The following is a 23,357-nucleotide window of genomic DNA, read 5'->3' on the forward strand; positions in this document are numbered from 1 at the left end:
CCCGCGCCGGGCGGCTCTGGGCCGCGTTCATGCCGCTGCCGCGGACACTCGCTCCGACCGGGACACTTGGCAGAAAGCATTCTTTAACGCGCACAGCCCGCCCGCGCTGTACCGGGGCCGCGGGAACCCTCGTGGGCCAGTGCCGTCCGTGTTGGGCCCGGGGCCTTTAGGGGGCTCCGTGACGGAGGGACCGGCACGGGCCGGGCCAGCGCCAAGCGCGGAGGCGCCGGGGCCGCTCGGCGGGCGCGCAGGCGCGGCGGGGCCGGGGCGCGGAGGGGCGCGCTGCTGACGCGGCCCCGCCCCTCGCCGGCGATTGGCCCGCGGCTCTGGCCCCACCCCCCCGGTGCCGGTGACCTGTAGTAACCCCGTTCCGCGGGAGCCCGGCCCCGCGCGCCACCCGGCGCGGTCCAACCAGGAGGCGCCGTGGCGCATACGGAATGAGCGCGCGCGGCGGCGGCGGGCGGCCCGGCCGCGGGTGGGCGCGGGCGCGCACTCGGGCGGTGCGCGGAGCGGGCGGTGCCGCCGCGGCGTCCGCAGGCCGGGGCCGGTGAGTGGGGGGCCGCGGGCCGGGGCGGGCTGCGGGGCTCTGTGCCGCCAAGAGCGCGCCCCCCCGACCGCGCGGTGCTGCGGAGCCCCGCCGGGCCTCCCGCCGCCTCAGCGGGGGCGAGTGCGGCGGCCATGGGGGGCGGGGGGGTGCTGAAGCGGTCCGGCGGGGCTGCCACGGGCCCGGCTGCCGGCGGGGCCGGCGGCTGCGCACCGGCGCTCCGGATAATTAGCGAGATAATAGTCGGTAACAGGCGCATTTTTCCTTCTGGTCTGCTTTGTGTTTGGGCTCCGGCGTCCGAGGGGGCGGCGGGAGCGGGGCGTGGGTCGGGTGGCCGGTGCCGCGGCTGGTGACACGGCTCCGGGACCGAGCGGCGCTCCCCGCTGTCGGCGTGCGGCTCGCGGCCGCTGTGCGCGGGTGATGCGAACCCGGCAGGGCCGGAGGAGGAGCGGGCGGGATTTCGGTCTCGTTCAGGATTGCCGATCTGTTTTCCGGGGGGTTGGTGCGGGATTTCAGGCTGAGGTGCGTTCCCTTCCGGGACTCGCCCGGGAAGGAGAGCACTGGAACACCTTTCACTCGTAGGAAGAGCAGCAAGCCTTAAAATACTACTACAGATAGTAGTACATGAAGTTCAGTGTTTGGGACTCATACACAATCCCTGGGAAATGAGAAAACAGTAATCTCCAGAAAAATTTGGACAGTAACAGAATAAAAAGACTTGTAAGGTAGTTTAGGACCACTACTTTTTCTTTACCTTACTGAAGAAACAAGCTTCCCCCCCCCAACATTTAATTATTATGTACAACAGCTGGTATGTAATCTTCTACAATAAGTACTGCATTTTGTCTAGGAGTATCAGACTCTATAGTTAAGCACTTTTTTTGGCTTGTGAAATGGGTTTGATAACATCAGATGTGAAATGCTTGTATTTGAGTAGCCTCAGTTCTTGAGTATTGTTATTAATACAGAATTAATGAAAACGAATAATACCAGTGACAAAATGTTTTGGTTATTTTAAAGTCTGTCAAGAGCAAGGGCAGTCGTTTTTACTCAAAATACAAAAATTTGAGTTCACGTGAAATTTTTCAGGTTTTTTTTTTTTTGTCTTATTACTGTTTTAAGCATTGTGTAAAGAAAAAGCATAGAATGAAACAAAAAGCTTTAATGTGATTTTTGACTGGTTACATTCTGTTTTTGATACAGTCTTTCCCCAGAGTGTATTGCCATCTCATTGTGCAAAAATTCACTATGGTTTATGACTTTTATTTCCTGGGTCTAAAAAGCAGAAGCTTGAAATAATAGAGGTGTTATCAAGTCTTAACTGTATCCTAAGAAGAAGGTAGTCATTTGGGTGCATTCATAAGACTTTATATATATATTCTTACCATCTGCAGCACTTCTCATACTATTTGTTTTGTGCACTTTGGAAAGTTAAGGAAAGAAGTTTTTAAGCTTGATAATTCCTCCTTGACCTCAGGCATGGCTGAAGCTAAGCATTATGACTTACAGACCTATTTTTCTTTGTAGTTGTTCAGCATGTTTGTTGTTGTTGGTCCCTAGAAATGGGAGGTAGGTTCACGTTTAGCGTTTGTATGTTCAGCATTGATGGCTGGCTGACAAACTTGAGTCAGTCTGATGGAGATCTGTGTGGTGAAAAATTTTGAAATTCATAATGAAGTCAGTCTGGTATGGATCTGGTTCCACTTGGCTGGTCATGAAAGCAGGGTGCTTGCTCATGGATACAGAATCCCTCAGAGGGGTGCAAACTTACTGATTGAATGTTACAGTAGTCTGACCTGCAATAAGATTGCACTCAGTTCTGAACGTTTGTGCTATCTTCAAGTGTCCTATTCCACTCAAGGATGAAGGTAATAAATTTCAGCCTGAGTTTTATTCTTTCTGTTTCACAGAACTGGGATGTTTTGAGAGCACTTTCTTACAGCTGAGGACAAGGGGTAGACTCTCCATACCTGTGTACCTGGGTGCTGTGGGGCTTTGACAAAAGCACTACTGATGGCCTAAAAAGAGTTGTGAGGACTGTGGTATGTAGAATCTGGTTCCACTTTTCAGAAGTGGTTATGGGTGATCCCATCTTCCCTGTTCCATCTTTCTTGCTTGGAGGATCCTGAGTATGTAAGAACACTGAGTAGGGTCTATTGGGCTGACTATAATGGTGTAACTTCTCATTTATGACACATCCAAAACAATAATGCCTGTAAGAAGTAACTTCCCAAATCACAAGACATGGTTTAACCAGAAACCTCAGAAAATCAGAGCAGTATTTGTTGGAAAACTTAATCTCTGAGGAACTAGGGGAATTGTCTTCATGTTTGACTTAAAGCATGGTGTGCTTTTGCTGAACTGGTGAGCATTTAAGGCATTGATTTCCCCAGCCCCTATTCAGTGTTGATTGTAGGGCTTTTATTCTTCCTTTCTGTAGACCAGTGAATGGTTTGAGCCATTGAGTCATGCTAAAGACCCAATTTTTTTCAATGGATTGCCTGAAGACTTCTGGAACAAACATTGCACGTGGCTCAGGACAAAATTCAAAAGAACTATGGATAGAGCACTCTTGTTAAAGGAGATCCAGCTATGGAGTAAATTTCCAGAAAGTAGCAGGAAGAACTGAGTCCTGGATTGTTTAGCAGTTATATTTTCTTTTAAAATACTTGTTCCGGTGGAAGAGTAACTAAACCTGTCCTGACAGCCAACTGCTACTTACTGCCATGCTGGCAAATCCAAAAAATAATGCAGTCTGATGTTGCAGTGTTACTGGACCTTAAAAGCTACCTTCAGGTGGCCTAAATTCCACTGAAGCCCCTTTTCTCAGTCAATGGAGAATTCTAGGTGGTTCTGAAAAGCAATTCAGAGAATTTACATAAGGCACTGAGTGAGGAGCTGCCTGAAAGCCAGCTAATAAGAAATAGGAGGCAGAAGGATTTATGTGGAATTTAGGCCATCTGAATATGGCCCTAAGAGGCGACTTAGTACTACTAAGTAAGGTGTATTAACACTAAGAAGACTTGGCTTCAATTTCTATCCGTTTCATCTGCTGCCGATTACTAAGCAAATTTACCGTTTAAGCAGCTCCTTAAAAGGTGGGGGCTTCCTGTCTGTCTCCCTGTCAGGAGTGGTCCCCTGCAGCAGGACAGCCTGTTCTGGGGGGCAGCTCAGCTAAGAAGGCTCTGGGGGTCACGGTATGCCTGTGCCCTGCATTAACAGGGGCACAGCCAGTAGGTCAAGTGAGGCAATTATCCCATTCCATTTGGCTCTCCTTAGGCCACGTCCAGAGTGTGGCATCCAGTTGTGCTCCCTTCCCTGGGACAAAGGAAATGTCGATAAACTGGAGTGAGTTCAGTGGACAGCTGCCAAGATTGCCTTGAGTTGTGAGCTTTTGCTTTGTGAAAACTAGAGGAGCTCTGCCTGTTGTTGAGCCTGGAGAAGAAAAGGCCTGGGGAGCCCTTCCAGCACTTGTGTGAAGGTTTTCACAAGAGTGAAGCCAAGTTCTTCACAGTGGTGCATAGTGGGAAGACAAGGGACAGCAGGTGTGGATTGAAGTCACAGAGGTCTATGTTTATATGGCATTTTTCACCCTGAGGTGTGTCAAATAGTGGGACTTGGTAGCCCAGAGAGCTCGTGGAGACTTCTTCTATGGACATTTTCAAAATCCAGCTGGATAAAGCCCTGAGAAAGCAGATGTGATTTCATAGCTGACTCTGCTTTGAGCTTAAGGTTGAACCGGAGTCCCCCTGATGTCCATTTCCACTTGAATTATCCCATGGCTCTAGTTTCTGCCAACAGAGCAGTTGCAGTGGAAGGTTGTGAGCCAGCTTATTTAGGGCTGCATGTGGTCTGGCAGTGCAGGTTTACACATCAGACTTGGAGCAGTATAGCAAGCACTCAAGCCAGTCTTAGGCAGCTCTCAAATGGCAGGACTTTATTTGTTTAATTATGCAGTTAGAGTTGGAAGAACCTGCTCTTCATCCTGAGGGCCTGGTCTACATCAGGGCTTGCCATGTAGTAAAGCCTGAAGGACTCTCAAATTCAGTACTCAGCTGCAAGATACAGTTTGGGATCTAATGGTTTTGAGTCTGTTGAAGGAAATCATGCGGACAAGGCCATATCCTAAACACACCTCCTGAACTGCTATTCTGAAATATGGGGGGGGGGGGGGGAAGTGCAACTCTGAAGGAAACTCAAATCTAATCCTGTATTACCTTCTGAGCCAATTAGAGAAAAGTTGTTCACAATTCAAAAAGATTTGAATCAACTCGATTCAAAACTTGCAAGAGTCTTTTACTGATCCTTGGGAAGGAGTCCTCTCATTCCTTAAGTGAGCCTGCAGCTCATGGGAAGTCAAGGTGCTGACTTAAGGTGTCAGTAATCCCAGAGGAGGAAGTGGCAATTTGTTACTACCTGTGCATTGGGAAGTTGTCTTTCCCTCAGTGTTCACAAGCCTTGTTAATTACAAAAACGTGCTAGTTAATTATATCTGAAATGGGACAAGCTGGCTTCTCAGTCCAATGAGTTTCCTGAAAAGCAGGGAAGATAAGATTATTGCAGTTACTGGCTTAAGGATTTTCACTGTTGATAGTGAAAACAGCAAGAACAAACTGCAAACCATCTCCTATTGACTATAAAAGTGTAAATCTAATGCTTTGGTTTTTAGAGCTGTGTAAATATCCTTACCTTGAATGCTTGTATCTATTAGATGAAATCAGTATGAGACCTGGAAAGTGAAAATAGATAATGAAGATTAGAAGAGACTTACTGAAGCAGCAGAATGGCACTAGTACAGTACTGCCAGGTTTGGCTCCCCATCTATTTGCTGTGTTACATTTCTGTCTGTAGAACATTCTCTCCTGAGAGAACTACATAAGGATACTGCAAACTGAAAACTCAGTAAAAACACTTTTGCTGCATCTTTAAAGGCATCTGCCTTTGCCTTACTGCCCTCCAGGACAGGGTATGGAACATGCCTCACTTTGTTCAGGCTGTTTGCTCAGACATGTGAGAAATCTTGGCCATCCGCAGGAGAGGTTTGCATGGGTGCTGTGCTTCTTGAGCAATTAGTGCAGGGTCATACATCAGTGTGATGGTGACATGAGGTCTATGGATCAGACATACAGAAAAATTACTACCAACCAAAGTTTTAAGACAGTCTGAGAAGATAGTGAAACGCTGGAGGTGCAGTTGTTTCACCAAACCATTATTAAAATCATTGTTTATGAGCTCGTTCTGTGAGAACCTATGAAAAACTGGAAAGTGGAGCATCTGTGGTTAACTTTCCTAATTTAGATGAGTTGGTAATTTGTGTTTCTTAAAGTGGTATGTATAGTTAGTTTTAAGTATTTGGGTATGGAGAAAGACAGAATGGAACAGAAGAAGCAAGAGGTGATAGCTTGCAGGAGAATTTAAATGGTTGTGTAGAGAAACATCTGCTTTTTTGTGTCTGCAGATTCTGTTAGGATATTTGTTTGAGTGCTGAAGAGAGGTAAAGCTAGCAGGCACACAGGGGAGACAGCTGTCCCAGGAGTGCTCAGGCAGGGAGCTTGGTTATATGTGTGGTAAACTGGGTTTGGTCTGTCCCAGCAGTAAGTCCACAAATGACTTGTAAAGCCCTGGTAACAGAACTTTCCAGGCATTTACAGCTGCAGTTTAATTGTCCTGATGAAGTATTGCTGCACTGTGTTGTTCTGTGAATATAGAAATGCTTTTCCTAATGGATAACTTTGAGATGCATAGAAAACATTTTCCAATTCTGCAGCATTGAAAACTGTGTAGATTTATTTTTCCACCTTTCTTGAGGGGGGAAGATGCTTATGGAGATTCTTACCTGCTTTTCTTGCAATCTGCACAAAAGGCTTAACCTGGTAACATCCAATACTTTCAAGAACAAGGCACAAATCCACTTCCCAGCGGGTGTAGCAGGGCTGTGGGCTCGTGTGGGAATGTCCAGGTCACCAAGCCAAGGCTGTTAGCGGGTGTTGGAAGGTGGGGTGAGGGTTTTTGATCAGGAAAGCTAGGTAAAACAGACACCCAAAAAAATTTAAATCTGTAATTTACTGATAAAATCAGTAATAGTTAAGAAAAAATAGTCTACTACCCAATTTCTTTGTTACACAGTCGCAAATGCAGTTGTGGTCAGGTCCAGCTTGTGAAAGCACTGACACATCTGCTACCCTGACTTCGTTTTTGTTCATCTGTAAATGCATATACATCTAAGAGAACAGATTCTAAGAGTACAGTGGTTGAAACTGCATATATTTTAATTACGTCATTAACTTAATATTTCATGATTCTTTGGGGTTTTGTTTTTTTTAAAGCAAGATGTATTTCCCTTGGTGTTTGAAATGTTAGCAGCTCGTGAAACAGGTGAGATATTTATATTCTTCTAGAAATTTTTAATAGCTTGTTCTGGACATCTAAATTGTGAAATTGTATTAATCTAATGTTGACATCTGTATATGACAGACGAAATAATTTTGCCTGAGTATTCACAAAACTTCTACAAATGCTGTTGATACTGTGGCACCTTTCTTTTTAAAAAAAGGTCAGTGTTCTTGCAGATGAGCAGTGAATGCTCTACCCAGACACATACCTCAGTTTTGGTCATGTTTACACAATCAGAGTCTAAGGGTGTGTTCGATTTCCCAAAGAGAAAAACCGGATTCCCTTCTACCACAACCTCCGTCTACCTACGTAATATTTGTGTACTGATTCTGAGCTACTGACTTGAGTGATCTCCTGGGAGGATGTAGTTACTTCCTCACCTTCATCTCATTCTGAACACAACTGTGGGCACTAGATATTGTCCTCTGATTATCACCATCTGTGTTTGTAAATTTTATTTTTAAGGGTGACACATAAGGACTTGGAGCTGAGAACCACGCTTGTGTAATGCCTCTTCTCAGGGAATAAAATGGCTTCTAATTTAATGAGACCTTGTTCTGTGTTTGCTTCGAGTTATGCAATTGTTGAGCATGTTCATGACTGATCCTGCTTTGCTTTGCTTACAAAAGGAAGAGTGACAAAAGGAAAGAAAAGGATATTTGTTCCAATGTGATGGAGGAAAGAGGTTGTTCTGATATTCTGTTACTTCTAAAGCTAGAAAATAGAATGATGACTCAAATGAGCAGGGTAGACTTCTTTATGCCATGTTTAAATAAATTGTAGTGCTGGATTTTGAACAAAAGAGTATTTTTCCCCAAGCAGTATAGATGTAAAACTTTTTAGGAAAACACTGAATTTGAAATATTTTCTTTCTCCTTGGTTGTTTCTTTCTTTTGTAATACCATATTCCCCACTGTGTCTAGAATGTTAGAGCAGCCAAGAGAAATAAATATCATACAAAGCAGCTTGCAGAGAAATAGCCTGCTTGTTTTTCTGTAGCTCAGCCTTTTGTGGGACTTCCCATCAGTCACCCCACAACTTGTTGAGTGCAAAGTGTGCTGTCTCTCCATAAATACATGGAGGAGTGAGGCCGAAGCATTAACAGCCAAAATCTTCTCTGGTAGTCTTCTCCAGATTTCATCAAGTGCTTGATTGGTCAGTGGTTTTGCTGTGGTGTCCAGGCTTTTCAGTTACTTTTGGTAATTTGGAGTTTAGGTGTTATTCTTGTATCTTCAGGAAATATTTGTTGAAGTCCCATTTCTCCTGATTGTGTGTGCTGCATTTTTGGTGTCTTATAAATTGGTTTGGTTTAGTTGGAGTTTTTGAAATCTGAAGTTAAGTGAAGTAATTTTTCATGTCCTAAAAAATACTAGGAGGGAGGCAGTTTCTGGCCATTGTAGGAGAAAAGTTGTGTGGACATACACCTTAAATTTTAAGCAAAGTATTTCTGTTAAACCAGCTTAAGAGTCAAGTTTAATCATCTGTAGAGCTGGGTGTTTAGGACATGGGGTTTCACAGACACCACTGTAAGCAATCTAAGAAGCAGATTACTGTGTTTTTGAGACTAGGCTTATAACCTGTGGTAGAGGTAAAGTTAGCAAAAGTGAAAATGACATATACCCAGACCTTAGAGTAAATTTCATTTTTCTCTTTGTATTTGAGCTCAGGAAAAGCTCCACAGGTTATTTTCTGCATTTATATTGCTGCTGGAGTGAGACACTGCTTTTGAGATGTCTTGCTAAGTCCTTACAGAGAGGTTCAGTCTATGAACTCTGAAACTCTCAGTGAATCCTGTGTGAGTGTTGGCTTGAGGCAAGACTTGCTAGGGCTGTGATTTCTATAAATTGCATTCCCGTTGTTTTTCTGCTGTGTGGCTTGCGGGGGATCTCTTCCTTGTACTGAGAGTGAATGTTGGATAGCACAATCTGAACCGTGCACGTGGCTTGGAAACAGTAGTCTTTCCTTAGTAAGGTAGTGATCCTTTCTGAAGGACTTGTGACTTCCATTGTAGGCCAGAGGAGAGGGATTGTTCCTATTCTGGAGTTTGAGGCACTACAGTGGAAAGCATGGGGTATGAGAAAAGGAGATATTCTCGTAGGAACTCCTTAACTACATTTATTTTTGTAGTAAATTGCTGTAGATTACTGGACACAATGATGATGTCTAAAAAAAGCCAACAACAACAAACCAAACCTAGCAAAACCCCAAGTAATTGGAACCTGAGAATGTATTTATACTTCAAAAGAGAAAGTGTATTGAAAATGCCACCAGCTTAGCTTTTCAAATTAAATGGTGAAACATCCCACTTTATCACTTTGATAGCTTAGATCATGCTGTGGCTATCTTTCTTGCTTTGAAATGTATCATAACATTCCTCTTACATGTATTGTTCATCTGGCTGATATTTTTCTTGTGAGAAATTCATCTAAAGACTTGGAATTTTCACTCCTTTTCTTGTGAAGTCTATCTTCATTTTGTTCTCTTAGATTTGTTTTGTTACCTGAGTATGTTCTTCAGGAGCTTCTGGTGTAAGGTTATTGGGTCCCTCAAGATTTGAACTGAATTGTGCAGTTGTTTTGATGTTAATCAGTAGCTATAGGTAGGCAGCTATGATTAATTGCATTGTGAAACCTGATAGAGACTTGTAATCTTGGCTAATCTGTTTTCAGGGAAGGGGAGCACAAAATCCCAAGATGAAAGGGCTGTCTGGACAAGAGCCACCAGGAGTGAGGTCAGCAGGACTGAACAGTCACTGGGGAAAGGTGATTTTGGCAGGGGTGTTCACAGCCACCAACACATTGATTACCTGCTCAAAGCAGACCCCTGGCTCCAGTGCAGAGAAGAGCTGTGCATGTGGACTAATTAGCAGGAGTAGTGAGAGAGATAACTAGTGAATAGGGGTTGGAGCACTAATTAGTGAAAAAGCTGTGTTTTTAGTTTGTAACCAAGGAACACTGATGCCCTTGGTAAAATGTGTAACTAGTGTAAAGCTTTGCTGACTTTGTGGGGTTACAGCTAGATTCCTACTTTGTGCAAATTAGAAAAAAGAAATGAAATAGCTCATCTTGGGGTGTGAATTGACATTGCACAACAGATAATGAGCCAGCATCAGGATCAAGGGTTATCCATAGCAAAATCCCATCAAATAGAGAAGAAATGTTAAACAGAGAAGGCAAAGACAACATAAATATACAGGTTTACCAGATTTTGGACCTGACCACCTGGTATTTTTTGAAAAGTGAATATAGGATAATGGGTAATAATTCTTACTGTGGCACTGCATGAACAAAAATTCATCTAAAAGGAAATAAGAACAATTTTCTGCATGTATAGCTTCTGCTGGAGAAAAAAATACTGAAGCACCTTTACAGTTAAAAATGTGTGGGATTGTTTTGTTAGTGTTTTTTTTTTTTGTTGTTCTGATCTACTGAATACATGACTGGGATACAGTACAAACCACACTGAATGTATGGCAGCAGACTGTCTATTTTTGTTCTGCTTTCTAAGAAACAAACAAGCCAGAACTGTTCATGCCTTAGCATTTCAGATTTCCCACAAACTGGAGAGCTGATCTTAGGCTGTGTTTTGTAGTAGAAAACAGCACATGAAACCATTCTGGTGAGTGCCTTGGGTTGGGATGGGAAGCAGAGTCTGCCTCCCAGTGGAAGTACTTAGGGCGATTGACTTAATCGAGCGGAAAATGACTGTAGGAATTTGGAGTGATAAACTGGCAGTGATAACTCGGCTGTTCCACCACTTCTTCAGTAGGCAAAGCTTGCTGGTGAAGCTTCTGGCTTATTTTTATGCAGATTTTTTTCATACTGTATGTGCTGTGGTGTTGATGTTCTTGTTTAAATACTCTTCCATGTTTAATTTGTATCTGTGGTTTAAAAATCCAGCAGTGTGCTGGGGAAATTGGTGGTTTCCTCTCTCTCTATAACAGGGAATTGGCAGATACCAAAGTTCCTCTGAGGCCTTCTCCAGTAACAAGGTACTTTACCCATTAGTTTCCTTTTTTTTCTGTCACAAACTTGAAAACATTTAACTTAGTTTGGCATTAAGTGCATTTCTTAAATGCTCTAATAACTGCTTGTGAAAAAGGAATGGAAGCAGTGTATTGACGATATCTGGTGAAGTGCCTGAAACAAGACATTTGTGTGCCATGAAGTGTGATGTGTGTAGTGGGAGGGGAAGGAGATGAAAGATGGAGCAGCACTGGATGATGTTCTGGCATAGCTGTTACTTTGTTACATGATTTTAAATAAGTGTTTTTAGCGCACTGCCTTCTTTTTGGGAAGTACTTTCAGGTTTGCTGACAAAGTTGTCACCTTAGAGCTGTGTTTTATTGCTCTTATTAAGAGAAGATGAATCAATCCATTAAATATCCAAACTGTCTTGGATAAGTAAAAAAAAACCAAAAAACTAAAACCCTTACTTAAGGAAAATAATTTTTAAAATGTTTTTAGAAAAAATCTAAGATGCAGAGTTGCAATGAGGTTTGCGTTTTTAGTTGATTTTATTGGAAGGGTGCTCATGTTGTGGGTGAAGGTAGCTTTAGGAGTGTTTTATTTTTCCTAGAGCTCATTAGTGTTGAACTCACTTTGATTTAGTTTTATTTTTCCCCTGGATCAAAGGTTTAAACTTAAGTTTGTAGCCCGTGGAGCCAGACTGTGCATTGGAGTTGTGTAGCTTCTTTGTGGGGGAAATAGATCAGTTTGTCTGCTTTGTGATATCACTTTAGCTTTCAGTTTCTCATAAGTGTCTCTCTGTTTTGTTAGGAAGCAGAGGAGAGGTGTACAGACCTGAGCCCTCGCTGTCCTGCAGTGTGCAGTGATATTTCACTGCAGCTTGGGTGCACCTAAAAGAGGTTTATGTCAAATAGAAGTTTGTAATACCCACTTACCATTACATTTTTAGAATAACTGGATATACTAAGGATCTGTTTTAGAGAAAGCACAGTTCTGTGCCCTGGAAAAATGTCAGTTCCTTCTATCTAGTTTAGTTCTGTGCTACCGCATTTGTCTCCCTGTCGTCTGCCAACACTAGGTGTGATTTTTTTTTCCACTTGATGTAAATGAACCTACTAAGAGGAAAAGGAATCTTTTCTAGATAACGCTTTTTCCTTTGTATCAAAGTTTAGTTAATACTGTAGAGAGTGTCTCTCTAGGGTAAAAGGACTTCTTTGGTTCATGTAATTCTTACCTTTGTAGTATCTTGGTGTTTAACAAGGACATAATAATTTATCCTAATAAAATGCCATCTGGCTGCCTCCTAAGGAAATAAGAGTATAATTTTTTAAACGTAGCATTGACATGTGAAGGACACAAATTAAACCCCTTTGTATTTATAGGATGTGTATTAGCCTATACATGAAGTTTAAAGGTATTTAAGCTTGCAGCACTTGAAACCCCCAAGGCTGAGCTCCTAAAAAAGTAAGTAGTGAGATCATAGGAGAGCAGCAGGTTAATCCCCAGTCCCAGCTCTGCCCTAATCCTGCAGTGTGCTGTGACACCCGGGTCACAAGGCTGGCACTGAGCTGAGCCCAGTTCTCCCACAGCCCGATGGGGTTTCATTTGCAGCTCCACTGCCAGGCTCCTTCCCTTTCCTCCTCAGGTCTTGCCTTGTCAGTAACTCCTGTCAATTCATGGTTACTCACTTTGGCATAGCAGAAGAATAACATCTTTTGTAGTGCTAATTTTCTGTTGATTTAGGTGGTTGCAGTGACTCATGGTAGGCTCAAATGAGTACCAAAGTTGATACAAAGGAAAATCCACCGTTCTGCCCTGAGAAGGTGAGGGTTTAAACTGGATCAACAAGCTAATCTGACTCATTCCTGGCCACACAGGAACTCGTGTGTTGGTACAATGGAGGGCAAGAGTGGAATTACCTTTTGGAGATGTCTGTTTTTATTAGCAGCCCTGCGTTAAATCTGCTTGAGCCAAACTGAAATCACTCCCTCAGGCTGTGCAGTTCATGAGCAACCTTTGCTGCCCCAGCGGTCTGGTAAGCTCCTACCTCGGAAACTGGTTTGTTCCAGGTCATGATGCCTCTTCCCTGACGGTGTGTGTGCCCTCCTGTGCTTTTCAGAAACACGCTCATGCACAGAAGTGCCCGAGTTTCCCTTGGGACTGGAGCTGAGTTGTAGATTTGCTTCTGCTGAAGCGTTGAGTGGGCTGAGTTGTGAAGGCAGGAGCGGGAGTGCTGCGTTGGCTCTGGCCATCTGCCAGCGTTGTGTTCCCTGGCAGAGCAAGGGGAAGCATTTAAAGAGCCTTAGGATTCATCCAGGGCTGTGCTAGAGGTGGGCCACAGCTGGAGGCTACAGATGATCTGAATAAGGTAGCTCAGAATTACTCCAGTGTCCTTTCAGAGAGAGGTTATTCTCTGTGTCCTGAAGCTCTGCCTCCTTTTGAGAGCAGAGACGTAATCAATAGCAATTCTGGTCTCCTACCATCCCTCTTTCTGTATAAGATCTCAGCAGTTCACAGAATGTGGATCAGCAGGAGGGGTAAAATCCTGGGAGAGACAGGTTATCTCTGGTTCAGGACTGGCAGTGAGGCATCAAGGACTGGAGTTGATGTGCGAATTAGTTTCATTCTTGTGTGCTTGCTTGAAAGAGTTTCAGAAGAACCTCTGGCTGAGTGTGTGCCTGTGTTACAGCCATGCAATCCTCTTCTGGATCGTGCTGTATCAGATTTAGTTCAATGCCTGTGCCAAGCCCTGCCATGTGGAGCTGTTGGGGAAGGTCCCGCTGGGTTTGTTCCCAATGGGTGCTGATTCCTGGGGGTCGGTGTGCTGAGCATCGCTTTTCCTCTCTGTTGAAAGCAGATGTCCTTTGGGACAGAGCCATGGACCTGTTCCCAGCATGACTGCAGAGGCACTCTTGTGCCTGCCCCTTGTAAGAGTCTTCCTGGAGAAGGGTTTTGTGGATGTTTGAGAGGCTCGTGGAAGGTCTCCCTTGTGCTAGAGGTGATGCTGAGACCCAGGCAGCAGCCTGGAAAAGGGTGACTTGGAGGGGTCGGAGGCTGGAAAATTGGTGAGCAGGGGACAAGGACAGTGTGTGCACTTGTGTGGAAACCACAGGGCCTGTGGGAGGGGGCCCTGCCAGGGCAGCAGTGCTCAGGGAATGCAGGAGGTGGTGGGAGGAGAGGCTTGTGGGGAGCAGTGAAGGGTGAGCTGGGGAGGAGAGGCGAGTCCTTGTGCCCACTCTGCTGTTGCTTCCAATTCGGGAGGATGTGCTGAGCACCAGCTCTTCTCCACAAACACAAAGCATCCATTTCCAGCATTCAGTAGGGCTTGCTGGGGTTTTTATCATCTCTGTTTCAAGAAATATGTGAAAACTTGTACTTTACCTGTGAAGAACATCTGTTTTCAAATATAACTGTCCCTTAAATCCATATTGCAAAAGAGACCTTCCACTTAGATAGGTACATGTTTGAGATTCTCCTCTGCACCGTTCATCACCTCAGGCCCTCCTTGCTTCACGGTCCAGGGAGTTTGCTTGTGAAGCATAGGCTGTTGCATCTGTGTGCATTTGGTTTGCTTTTTTTATTTTTAAATAGATGACTACATGAGTATTTATAAATCAGTAACAGGGTTTTCTTTCTTTTTGGTCTCTTCTCTTTGTAAAAGAAAGGCTCACTTGCTGAGTGCTAGCAAATACTGACGACTCTTGAATGAATTCCAGATGTAGTAAAAACCTACCTCTTCATGGCTGTTAATGTTACTTTTTAAGTCCAGATGTAAACTAATAGAGGCTGGTTTTGGTACAGTTAGAAGTCTGTATTATGGGCTTTGTTATATTGTCTTAAGAACTCCTATTGTTATATTCTATAATGAGATTGGGCAGTTCATGAAGATACCTGGTTATTTTGTCCTTTAAAGCCTAATTGAGTGAATAACGTTTTTATCCTTTCAGTGAATGTTAATAAATTATGGGGAGTTTTGCAAGATTCAGTAATAAATTTAACAACTATAAATCGTTGACCAAAATGTTTTTTTGGCAAGGGTATCTTGGAGTCTCTGGGTTGGAGTTTGGTTAGTGTGTGTGAAGTCATGCAAGTCAAAAAATGGGGCAGTGATCACCCTGGATGCTCACCTCAAGCAGTAAATAGTTAATCCACTGAAACTGGAAAATATTATCTTTAAGAACTGAATAGCTGTGTAAATAGTAATGTTTGCAGAAAGGTAGTAGGTACAAAATGTTTACATTTGTATATTTTACATGTGATTTGCTGGCACAGGTTTTCAAGACTTCTTTCTGCGAAGGACAATAAATGAAATTTCAGTGTATAGTGGCGCAGAATCAATAAATACAATTACTACTATTTTATTAAGTCTTTTTGCAAAGTGTTCAAGAATATTTTATTACTCAGGCTGAAATGCATTCTTCGTGTGGATATATACACAAAGATAGGTCCAATTTTTTCTACCTCAAATGCTAGAAGCTTACCAAATGGTAGAATTGTACACTGAAAGCCACTGGGGAGTTGGAATTTGTCAGGGAGATGAGTACCATGAGCTGCTGAGTTTGCCTGAAGCTGTTGCAGCCACCTTGATTGTACAGGGCTCAAGTCTGAGCGGTGGCTGTGCTGTGTGTTACATCTGGCTTCGTGATCACTTGCATACAGTGGGCCTGGGCTCTCTGAGGTGATACAGTGAAGTATCAGATGACAAAAAGGTTTTATTTATTACAAAATACGAGGGGAAAAATGGAGGGTGTGTTTTATAATTGCCATATTTAATGGGAATTTTCCATTTTTAGATTTCATGCAGTTGCCTGTGACAGCTCCTGTTGAATAAACCGAGACTGGAACATCTTGTATCAGCTCTTGTACCTGTACCTGCCACAATGAGAAGTTGCATAAGGTTCCTTTTTTCTTGTTAATTCATGCTTTTATTGTAATGTAATTGTTATAAGCAGGTCAATTAGTAAACACATTCCTTTAAGGATTTTTTTCTTTCTCATCTGACAGAAGTTTTCTTCTAAAACTAAAGGGTATAACAGTATTAGTATAAGTAGTATATCAGGCCAAATCACTGATTATGTATTAAGATGGATCAGTCCTGAAAAGTACTGGTTTATTTCTCCAGACTGATGAATGAGTGTGCTGGTTACTGCTTCTTTTTTGCTGTTGAAAAAGTGTGTCAGACTTAATTTGTGGTCTTGCTTTTTCTCCATTTGGTGACTGCCAGAGTGAATGTGAATTACATGTAACTGAACAGTTCTCATGCATGTCCAGAACTCTTTGCTTGGGCAAATTTTCTATAAGTTGTATTCTTGTCTAAATTAGCAGCTCTTTCATCCAGGATTTCACCTCTCAACCTTTCCTGCATCACTGGTCAAAGTTTGAACACTGATTCCTCAAAAACCCCAGCAGGATTATGTGAAACCAGGATGGTTGCATGTTCTGTAAGAACCTGAGTGTTTGCAGCTAATCTGCAGACCAAACCACTAGGTTAGGATATTACCACATGTCATGTGTTTTTATTTGTCAGTGATTAAGCAGGAGCTAAGAACAAAATGCCAGTGTTGAAAATGCAGTGAACTTTCTCACTGTGCCATAGTCTTATACTTGCAAAAACTGCTTAGGATCATGTCCTCTGCTTTCTGTTCCCTGCTCCAAAATGATGGGTTTGCTTACACTCTTTTTATGGTCAGAAGCAGTCGTATACTTCCAAAATTAATAAGGTGACAACATACTGTACTTCAATGAAATTTTAAAAAACTTCATAGTATTTCACTAAACCTTTCAAAATTTTGGTTTTTTTTTTAAAGGCAGAATATTAAACAGCAAACACTGCTTCCCTTTTAGGCCTTCCAGATCTGATTTAACCTTGAAAATTTCACTAAAATTTCTGATTTTTAGATTAGTTCTGCAGCTTGATTTTTAATAATGTATTTTCATTTTGAGTTTTTAAAATAGCATACATTAAAGGTTTGAAATAGTAATTGTTGCAGAGAAGAATGCATGAGCAAGCATTATATCTTAATGAAAACAATCTTATTCTTTTGCTTTGTCATTAAAAGTGGTTATCTTAATGGGGGTTTTTGTATAGGAAAAAAACCCAATACAAAATGGGTTGTGATGTTCAGCTGCATTGGTTTTGCTTGCTGTAAAACTTAATTGCCTTGCAGCTAGCACTCTAGCCTCAAGGCAGGGTACTGTTTTTGCTTCTACATTGTCATCACAATGATTTTTTTATTGCATGTTTAGTGATCCATTTAGCTGACTTTGATGTTCCCCTGGGAATGGCAGTGATAAATCTGTTGGGCACAAAGGTATTTTAAACTGCATCTCCTTTGCTTGCCTGGTATTTTCCTCTTCAACAACAGCAACCAAAGAAACAAAATGATGAGTTAAAATGCAAGTTCTGTTCTTCAGTTACACAAGGAAAGAGGGGGAGCCTTTATATTGCCAAATTCCTTTGTGTCATGGCTCAGCTCTCCTTAGAACCATCACCCTACAAAGATACTGGAGCTTATTCTTCTAATGAAACAACTCAAATATTTTTCTTTCTTGTTCCAAAAGGCGTTGCACTTTTCCAGTGGCCATTTACAATGGTAATTGCAATTAGTTACAAGCATAGATGCTCTGTAAATATCACAGTCTCAAATCTATTTCAGATTCTTTAGACATTGGCACTGGAGCTTGCTCTCTCTTGCTAAAGTTTGCTATCTCCTGATTATAAGATTTTGAAGGAAAAAAATGGAGTCTTACTTGGCCTGTAAGACAAGAAACTTCATTTGCAAAAAACAATTTTTTTATCTCAAAAACATTACATTTTGAGTGAATAAAAAATTGACTTAATTTTTAAAATAAACTCCTTCCAATAGATGACTTGTAATAGCCTCACTTTTGTGAAGTGAACTGAAATAATTAGCAATTTATTTAGGGTAAGAGATGTACATCAGCACAGAGTTCTAGAGCAGGATGCTTGCTTTTCTGAGCCAGGGGTACAGTCCAAGATTTTTCCCTTTAGTTTGTCCTGTTGGAGTGTTCCCTAGACCTTTTCTTGCAATGCAGCCTTTTATGAAATGGTGGAAAAAGCACAATTTATGTTTGCAATTCAAAGCAAAGATTTCCAGGTTTGGGGGTTATTACGCAAGGGTGAGGCAGAAGAGAGAGCTTGACATTGCACAGTGGCATGGTTATAGAAATAGCGGGAAAGGTTCCTCTCTCCTTCTGAGGAGAGGATAAAGCTGTTGGGATAACTAACTGCAAAATGAAATGGGAGACTGCTGTTCTGGAAAGGCTCAGTGCCTCTCTAATCAAGGAAAGTTATGAAACCTAGAGAGAATATTATTTGAATAGCCTTGACGGTTTGTCATACACAGAATTTCTTTGGAGATCAATTTGCCTAAAGGTATTAAATGAGTTGCTTTAATTTTCATATCTAGCAGTGTTAGGTTAAACTCTGCTTCTACTTTTTAGGCAGAGAGGTCTCCAGCTTTATAAGGAGAAAAAAGATGTTCACCTCCTGAACTGGGCCAGGCAAAATAATAGTACAACATAGTACTTTTTAAAAAATGGGTAAACTCTTGTTGTGTGAACTCTGGGTTCAGCTTTAGAACATCTTGTTCTGTGCTGCTATCAACAACAGTATAATTTTTCTGGCCTGCAGTAGCTGATTGGCCGGCTCATGATTATTTTCATTAAGTATCCTTCAGTGACAGCCTAAGAACATAAGTCTCTTCAAGCGATTACTGAATTTGCCCTTTAGCCTATTTAAGTTTGTTTTTTATTTGTCATTGCTTTTTGCCTTTCATCTGAAAATTAAAATACATGCACTTCTAGTTAATTTTTTAAAATATATTTTAAATCTCTTTCCCCCACTGCTGCTTGTTGCAGTGAGTCCCTACTGTGAAGAGCTCCTGTGGTTTATTTGTTTGTGTCTCAGGCTGCTCTGCAGAAGAGACTTTGATGTTGTTTGGTTCCTTCAAACTGCCTGTAATGATGCAGTGTTAACAGTGAGATTACAGCAGCTTGTTAAGGAAAAATGATCATGGAATATTTTTGCTTGGAATTTTAGGAAGTTTTATGTTTCAGGGAAAGACGGAATTAATCTCATCCTACTAAGGAAGGATGCTGGATTGATCTGTCCCCAAAAGGACTGCAGATCCAGGATTAATGAAGCAAGGTTTCTTTCCGTTACTACTGAGGAATTGTATATGATTTAATCATAATCAACTTTCAAATTTTTTTTCAACTCTAATTTCTTTTCATTAGGGTTTTCAGAGAGCTAATGAAGGAAAAGTCAAAGAGTATAAGACATCAGCACAAAATAATACATCTTATGGATGAAAAATTACTTAATTTAGAATTGTCAAAAGCTGTGCATCTTATATATATATCATTATTAGTTTGATTTATGATACTGCTTTTAATAAGTTGTATCAATACATTTGAAAGGTTAACTGAGTGAAGTGCATCTGTAGTTTATTATATACAAAACACTGATTTTTAGCTAGTGACTCATTGACTGTTGCAGAAATCCATCTTTAGGCATTATGGCAACCATCCCTCATTTCCATAAGGATTTCAATTATTTTGTTGATTTATCTTTTTAATATTTTAGATTGAATAATTTCTTGACTCAACAGTAGAATACATTAGAAAGTTGCATTATCATTGTGGTCACTGCATATGGTAAATCATGCTTTTAAAGCAGACAAAGTGAATATCCCGGCATCATTAGGTACTCTGGAAAAAGTTACAAGTGGGCCCACTGAATGCTGGTTCTGAGACTGAAATCATAGGAAATCCCTAGGGATAAACCAGTTCTGTCACATACACAGCTTTCCTTCTCTTAAGTGGGTGTCTCCTTAGGTAGTGTGTCCAATGCTTGGGAAACATTTCAACATCCCTAATGCTGGAGGTTCCTTCCCATGTGCAGAGTGGTGACATTGCTTGTGTTCCTAGGGCTTGTTTGGAGGCTGATGATTCACAGTTAGAGGTCGTGGAGATTCTAGTGGAGGTGCACACGGAGGTGCTCTGATGTTGAAGAGGATCTTTTAAATTGTATAATCACAAAACCTTTTCAGATAAATACCTGGGATACACATGTGGTTGTACTGCAGTCTGCTGAAGGGTGGTGGAACAGTTCCACCTCGTGTGTCAGTGTCTGGTTTCATTTGTGTATGGCTTCAGATTCTAACTCCTGCATAAAGAAACCTACTGGGGTATGGATTGTAATATCATGTTTAAAAATACCCCCCTGCCAGCAGTGATAGTTTACTACTAACCTTTTCTTTTCTCTTTTCAGATCTTTTTGGATCCCTGTCTAGCTGATCAATGTTACCAAATTCTCTCTCGTGACATTCTCAAGCAGCCAAAATGAAGTTGAAGCATAACATCAACCCTGTTCTTCTACAGTTGATAAACTTCATAGTGCTGTTGTACTCCCTTGTAACATACATTCCATGGTACATACTTTCAGGATCAAAGCAGGCTATAGCAAAAGCCAAGCAGGTTAAAGCCAGACCTGTGAATAACAAGCCTGGGGGTGCATACAGATCTGTTAACAGTCTGCATTGCTTAGCTTCAGTTTTATATCCTGGGTGTGATACACTCGACAAAGTTTTTAAATACGCTAAAACTAAATATAAGGACAAAAAACTCTTGGGAACACGTGAAATTCTGAAAGAGGAAGATGAAATCCAGCCATCAGGAAAAGTTTTTAAAAAGGTAAGTATTTTCTGCCTTCAAGATTTTTTTTTCCAAAGTATGTTTACTTTCTTATACAGCACTTCTAGTCCAGTAGAGCAAAGCTGGGGAAAATATAAATTTCTCTGCGTAGATTCTGTAGGTGTGAAAAGAATTATCTAATTCCCAATCTTTCAATACTTGGCATTTAAACCAAATCTCAGCCTTTTTGCAGTCTTGAATAGATATCCTGTTTATGGTTTCAGTCAAAGAAAAAACACAAGTATGTTTTAGGTATTTGTTTTTAATACTCATCTGGTGATGTAAGTGGCTTTAAAGGTTTCTTTTTAAAATGAATTTTAAAATGTCTCCCTTTGTGTTATTTTGAACTAATCAGATAAATATATAAAAATTCCTAGATGCCAGTACTCAGATATGCCTTTCCAGCAGACTTAGTTGATATTTAAGGATTTGCTGTTCTGTCCTGGGAATTCAGGGCTTAAATGAATCTTTGTTTGTAAAAGGATTGCACAGACATATTGGAAGAGTCTTTTTTTTTCTTTGAGTTTCCTTTAAGGTGAACTACTCTGCTAATCTGTAATCCTGGTGTGTGTGGGAGATGTGATTTCAGTACCTGACAACAGCTCTGTTGTTTCAAGGGACTGACTTTTTATAATGTTCAAGCCTCTATTGTCATTTGCTGCTTTGTATTTGTTCAGACACATTGAAAAATGCACTTTTGCCTGAAGCAGCAAGGCAGAATACTGCAACAGAATATGCATATTTGTGCATCTCTGGTGTTAAAGGTCTGCATTTCTCTATTAGAAGTTGTTAAATCCACAGCAGGTAATTTTTGGTTAAGATTCATTTCCATGCCGATGAAAAAAATGTCTCTTTGTGCTGCTAGTTTTAATTCTGATAGAGGAGTATGCTTAAAATTGAATTTGGTTAATATCCCAATATATAACAAAGTTTAGTTCTGTCTAAATCTTTATACCAACTTTATTGTTAGTGAAATTTCCCCCTAGCTGTGGAGTTAGTTTTGTAGTGTGATGGAAATGCTGGGGTGAATGGTTACATGTATTCTTGCTTGATGTACATTTTGCTACCTCATTACCCTATAAAGAAACAAAGTTCATGTTGTACAGAGAGTGGCTTCTGAGCACAGATGAGAATTTTGGCTGCCTGTGACATGTGCCGTGTTTTTTAATCATAATTGTGGATGCAAGACTCAAGAACTTAGGAGTTTTAGCCTTTTCCATTATGTAAGCAAAGCGTTGTGAGTATTGGAAAGCTGAGGAATGTTTGTGTTGATCCACTTCAATGACTTGTTTGTGAGTATTTAGACTTAGGAATGACCCAAGTTAGGTAATTTTGTCTAAGCTTGACACAAGGGTTCATTGTAGTCGATTGCCGTACTTGCTCCCGTGTTACTTTGTTCCAAGTTGTGGCATTATCGCACAAGTCCACTTTAAATTGTTTTTTTCCATTAGGGAATACAATGTTTCTTAGGACTTCATAGCATGTGTTAGCAAGTGAGGAAAAATCAGAACATTTCATAAGATAGCGTGTTAATTCTAAATGTCAGGGTTCTCTTTGATTTCTGTCTTTAATTCCAGGCACCTTTTTATTGCCTGGTTCCCTTTAGCAAAACCAGCTTGCTGAGGTTTGGGGCAATTCTTCAAAAAGGTGCACAACAAGTTTAATTCTTAGGGATAATGCATGTAATTTCTATACCTTGCAGGATCTGCAATATATTTTTATATATCTCAAAAAAAAGTAAAATATTCAAATTTTGATTATGGGGAAAATTGAGTGTCCTCACACTTGTAGCTAAAATTATTTAGAGCTTCTTAACATCTTTAAGATCATATCATCCATTAATTTATTGTGAGAGAAATGATGTCTCAGATAATCTGTAATTTCTTAAATTTTTATGGTAGTGTATTGTTACAAAAATATTTGTTTCTTTGCAGATTCCAAAGTAGCCGAAATTCATGGGTGTGAATGAAATACAAATACTTGCTTATGCACTAGTTGCATTTCATAGTAATTCAAATGTGGTTAGTTCTTCTATTTCCTTCTCTAGTGTACTTCTCCAATTTCCTTCTCCAAAATCCTGCATACCTAATATTAATTTCATAAGCCATGTATTTAAGTCAAGATAAAATAATGTTGAAAGTACCTCTGAGATTAAGATGTAATTAATTGGAAAAGGGACTTAATTTAACCAGAGCTGAAGTTTTATGATGCCCAAAAGATGAGCTTCATTATTTTGTGTTGTCTTGCTTATATCATCAGGTGCTTGCTTTGGTCTGTGTTGGTATGTGGATTTGGCTTTGTGTGTATCTTCTTTCATTGGTTTATTTTTTGAGGGAGATGTCTGTTTGTTTTGAGAGCTTGCTCAGCTGTAAAAAGGGTTGGTGACCAGGAACAGGATTACTGGGAGCATAATAAATAAGACATGGCGGGGAGAAGAAAACAGCATTGCTGGGGAAGGTGATGCATCTAAAACCTGAGAGACTTGTGTGCAACAGCAAACACATGGGCAAGCAGTAGGGAATTCAGAACTTCGCTTATTATTGACAATACTGAAACTTAAAGTGAAGGTCCAGAAAGTTCTTGCCATGCCAAGTCACTGAGCAGTACTAGAGTCACTTATGATGTTGAAAACCAGAGATTGCTATGTAAATGGTATGTTGGGGGGGCGGATCAGATATATTCAACTGCAGTCCATGTGTTCATGTGAAAAAGACCAAAAGTGGATGTTTCAGATA

The 23,357-nt window shown here is 41.2% G+C and overlaps 1 protein-coding gene across 2 annotated transcripts in view; it reads left to right on the forward strand.

Moving 5' to 3' along the window:
• The first annotated feature begins 460 nt into the window (after positions 1-460).
• Positions 461-23,357, forward strand: part of ACSL3 (acyl-CoA synthetase long chain family member 3) — a 48,567-nt gene continuing 25,670 nt past the window's right edge. For both annotated transcript variants that reach the window (XR_015773447.1, XM_005527028.3), the window contains exons 1-3: positions 461-547; positions 15,699-15,802; positions 20,201-20,622. Coding sequence is in view for 1 of the 2 variants with exons in the window: in XM_005527028.3 (XP_005527085.1) it covers positions 20,272-20,622 (351 nt within the window). In the remaining variant the exon portion in view is untranslated. The remainder of the gene's footprint in view (positions 548-15,698; positions 15,803-20,200; positions 20,623-23,357) is intronic.

This window comes from Pseudopodoces humilis, chromosome 11 (genome assembly GCF_049639895.1).
Source record: "Pseudopodoces humilis isolate 2021_Gansu_Grassland_sample_001 chromosome 11, ASM4963989v1, whole genome shotgun sequence".
Classification (NCBI taxonomy): domain Eukaryota; kingdom Metazoa; phylum Chordata; class Aves; order Passeriformes; family Paridae; genus Pseudopodoces; species Pseudopodoces humilis.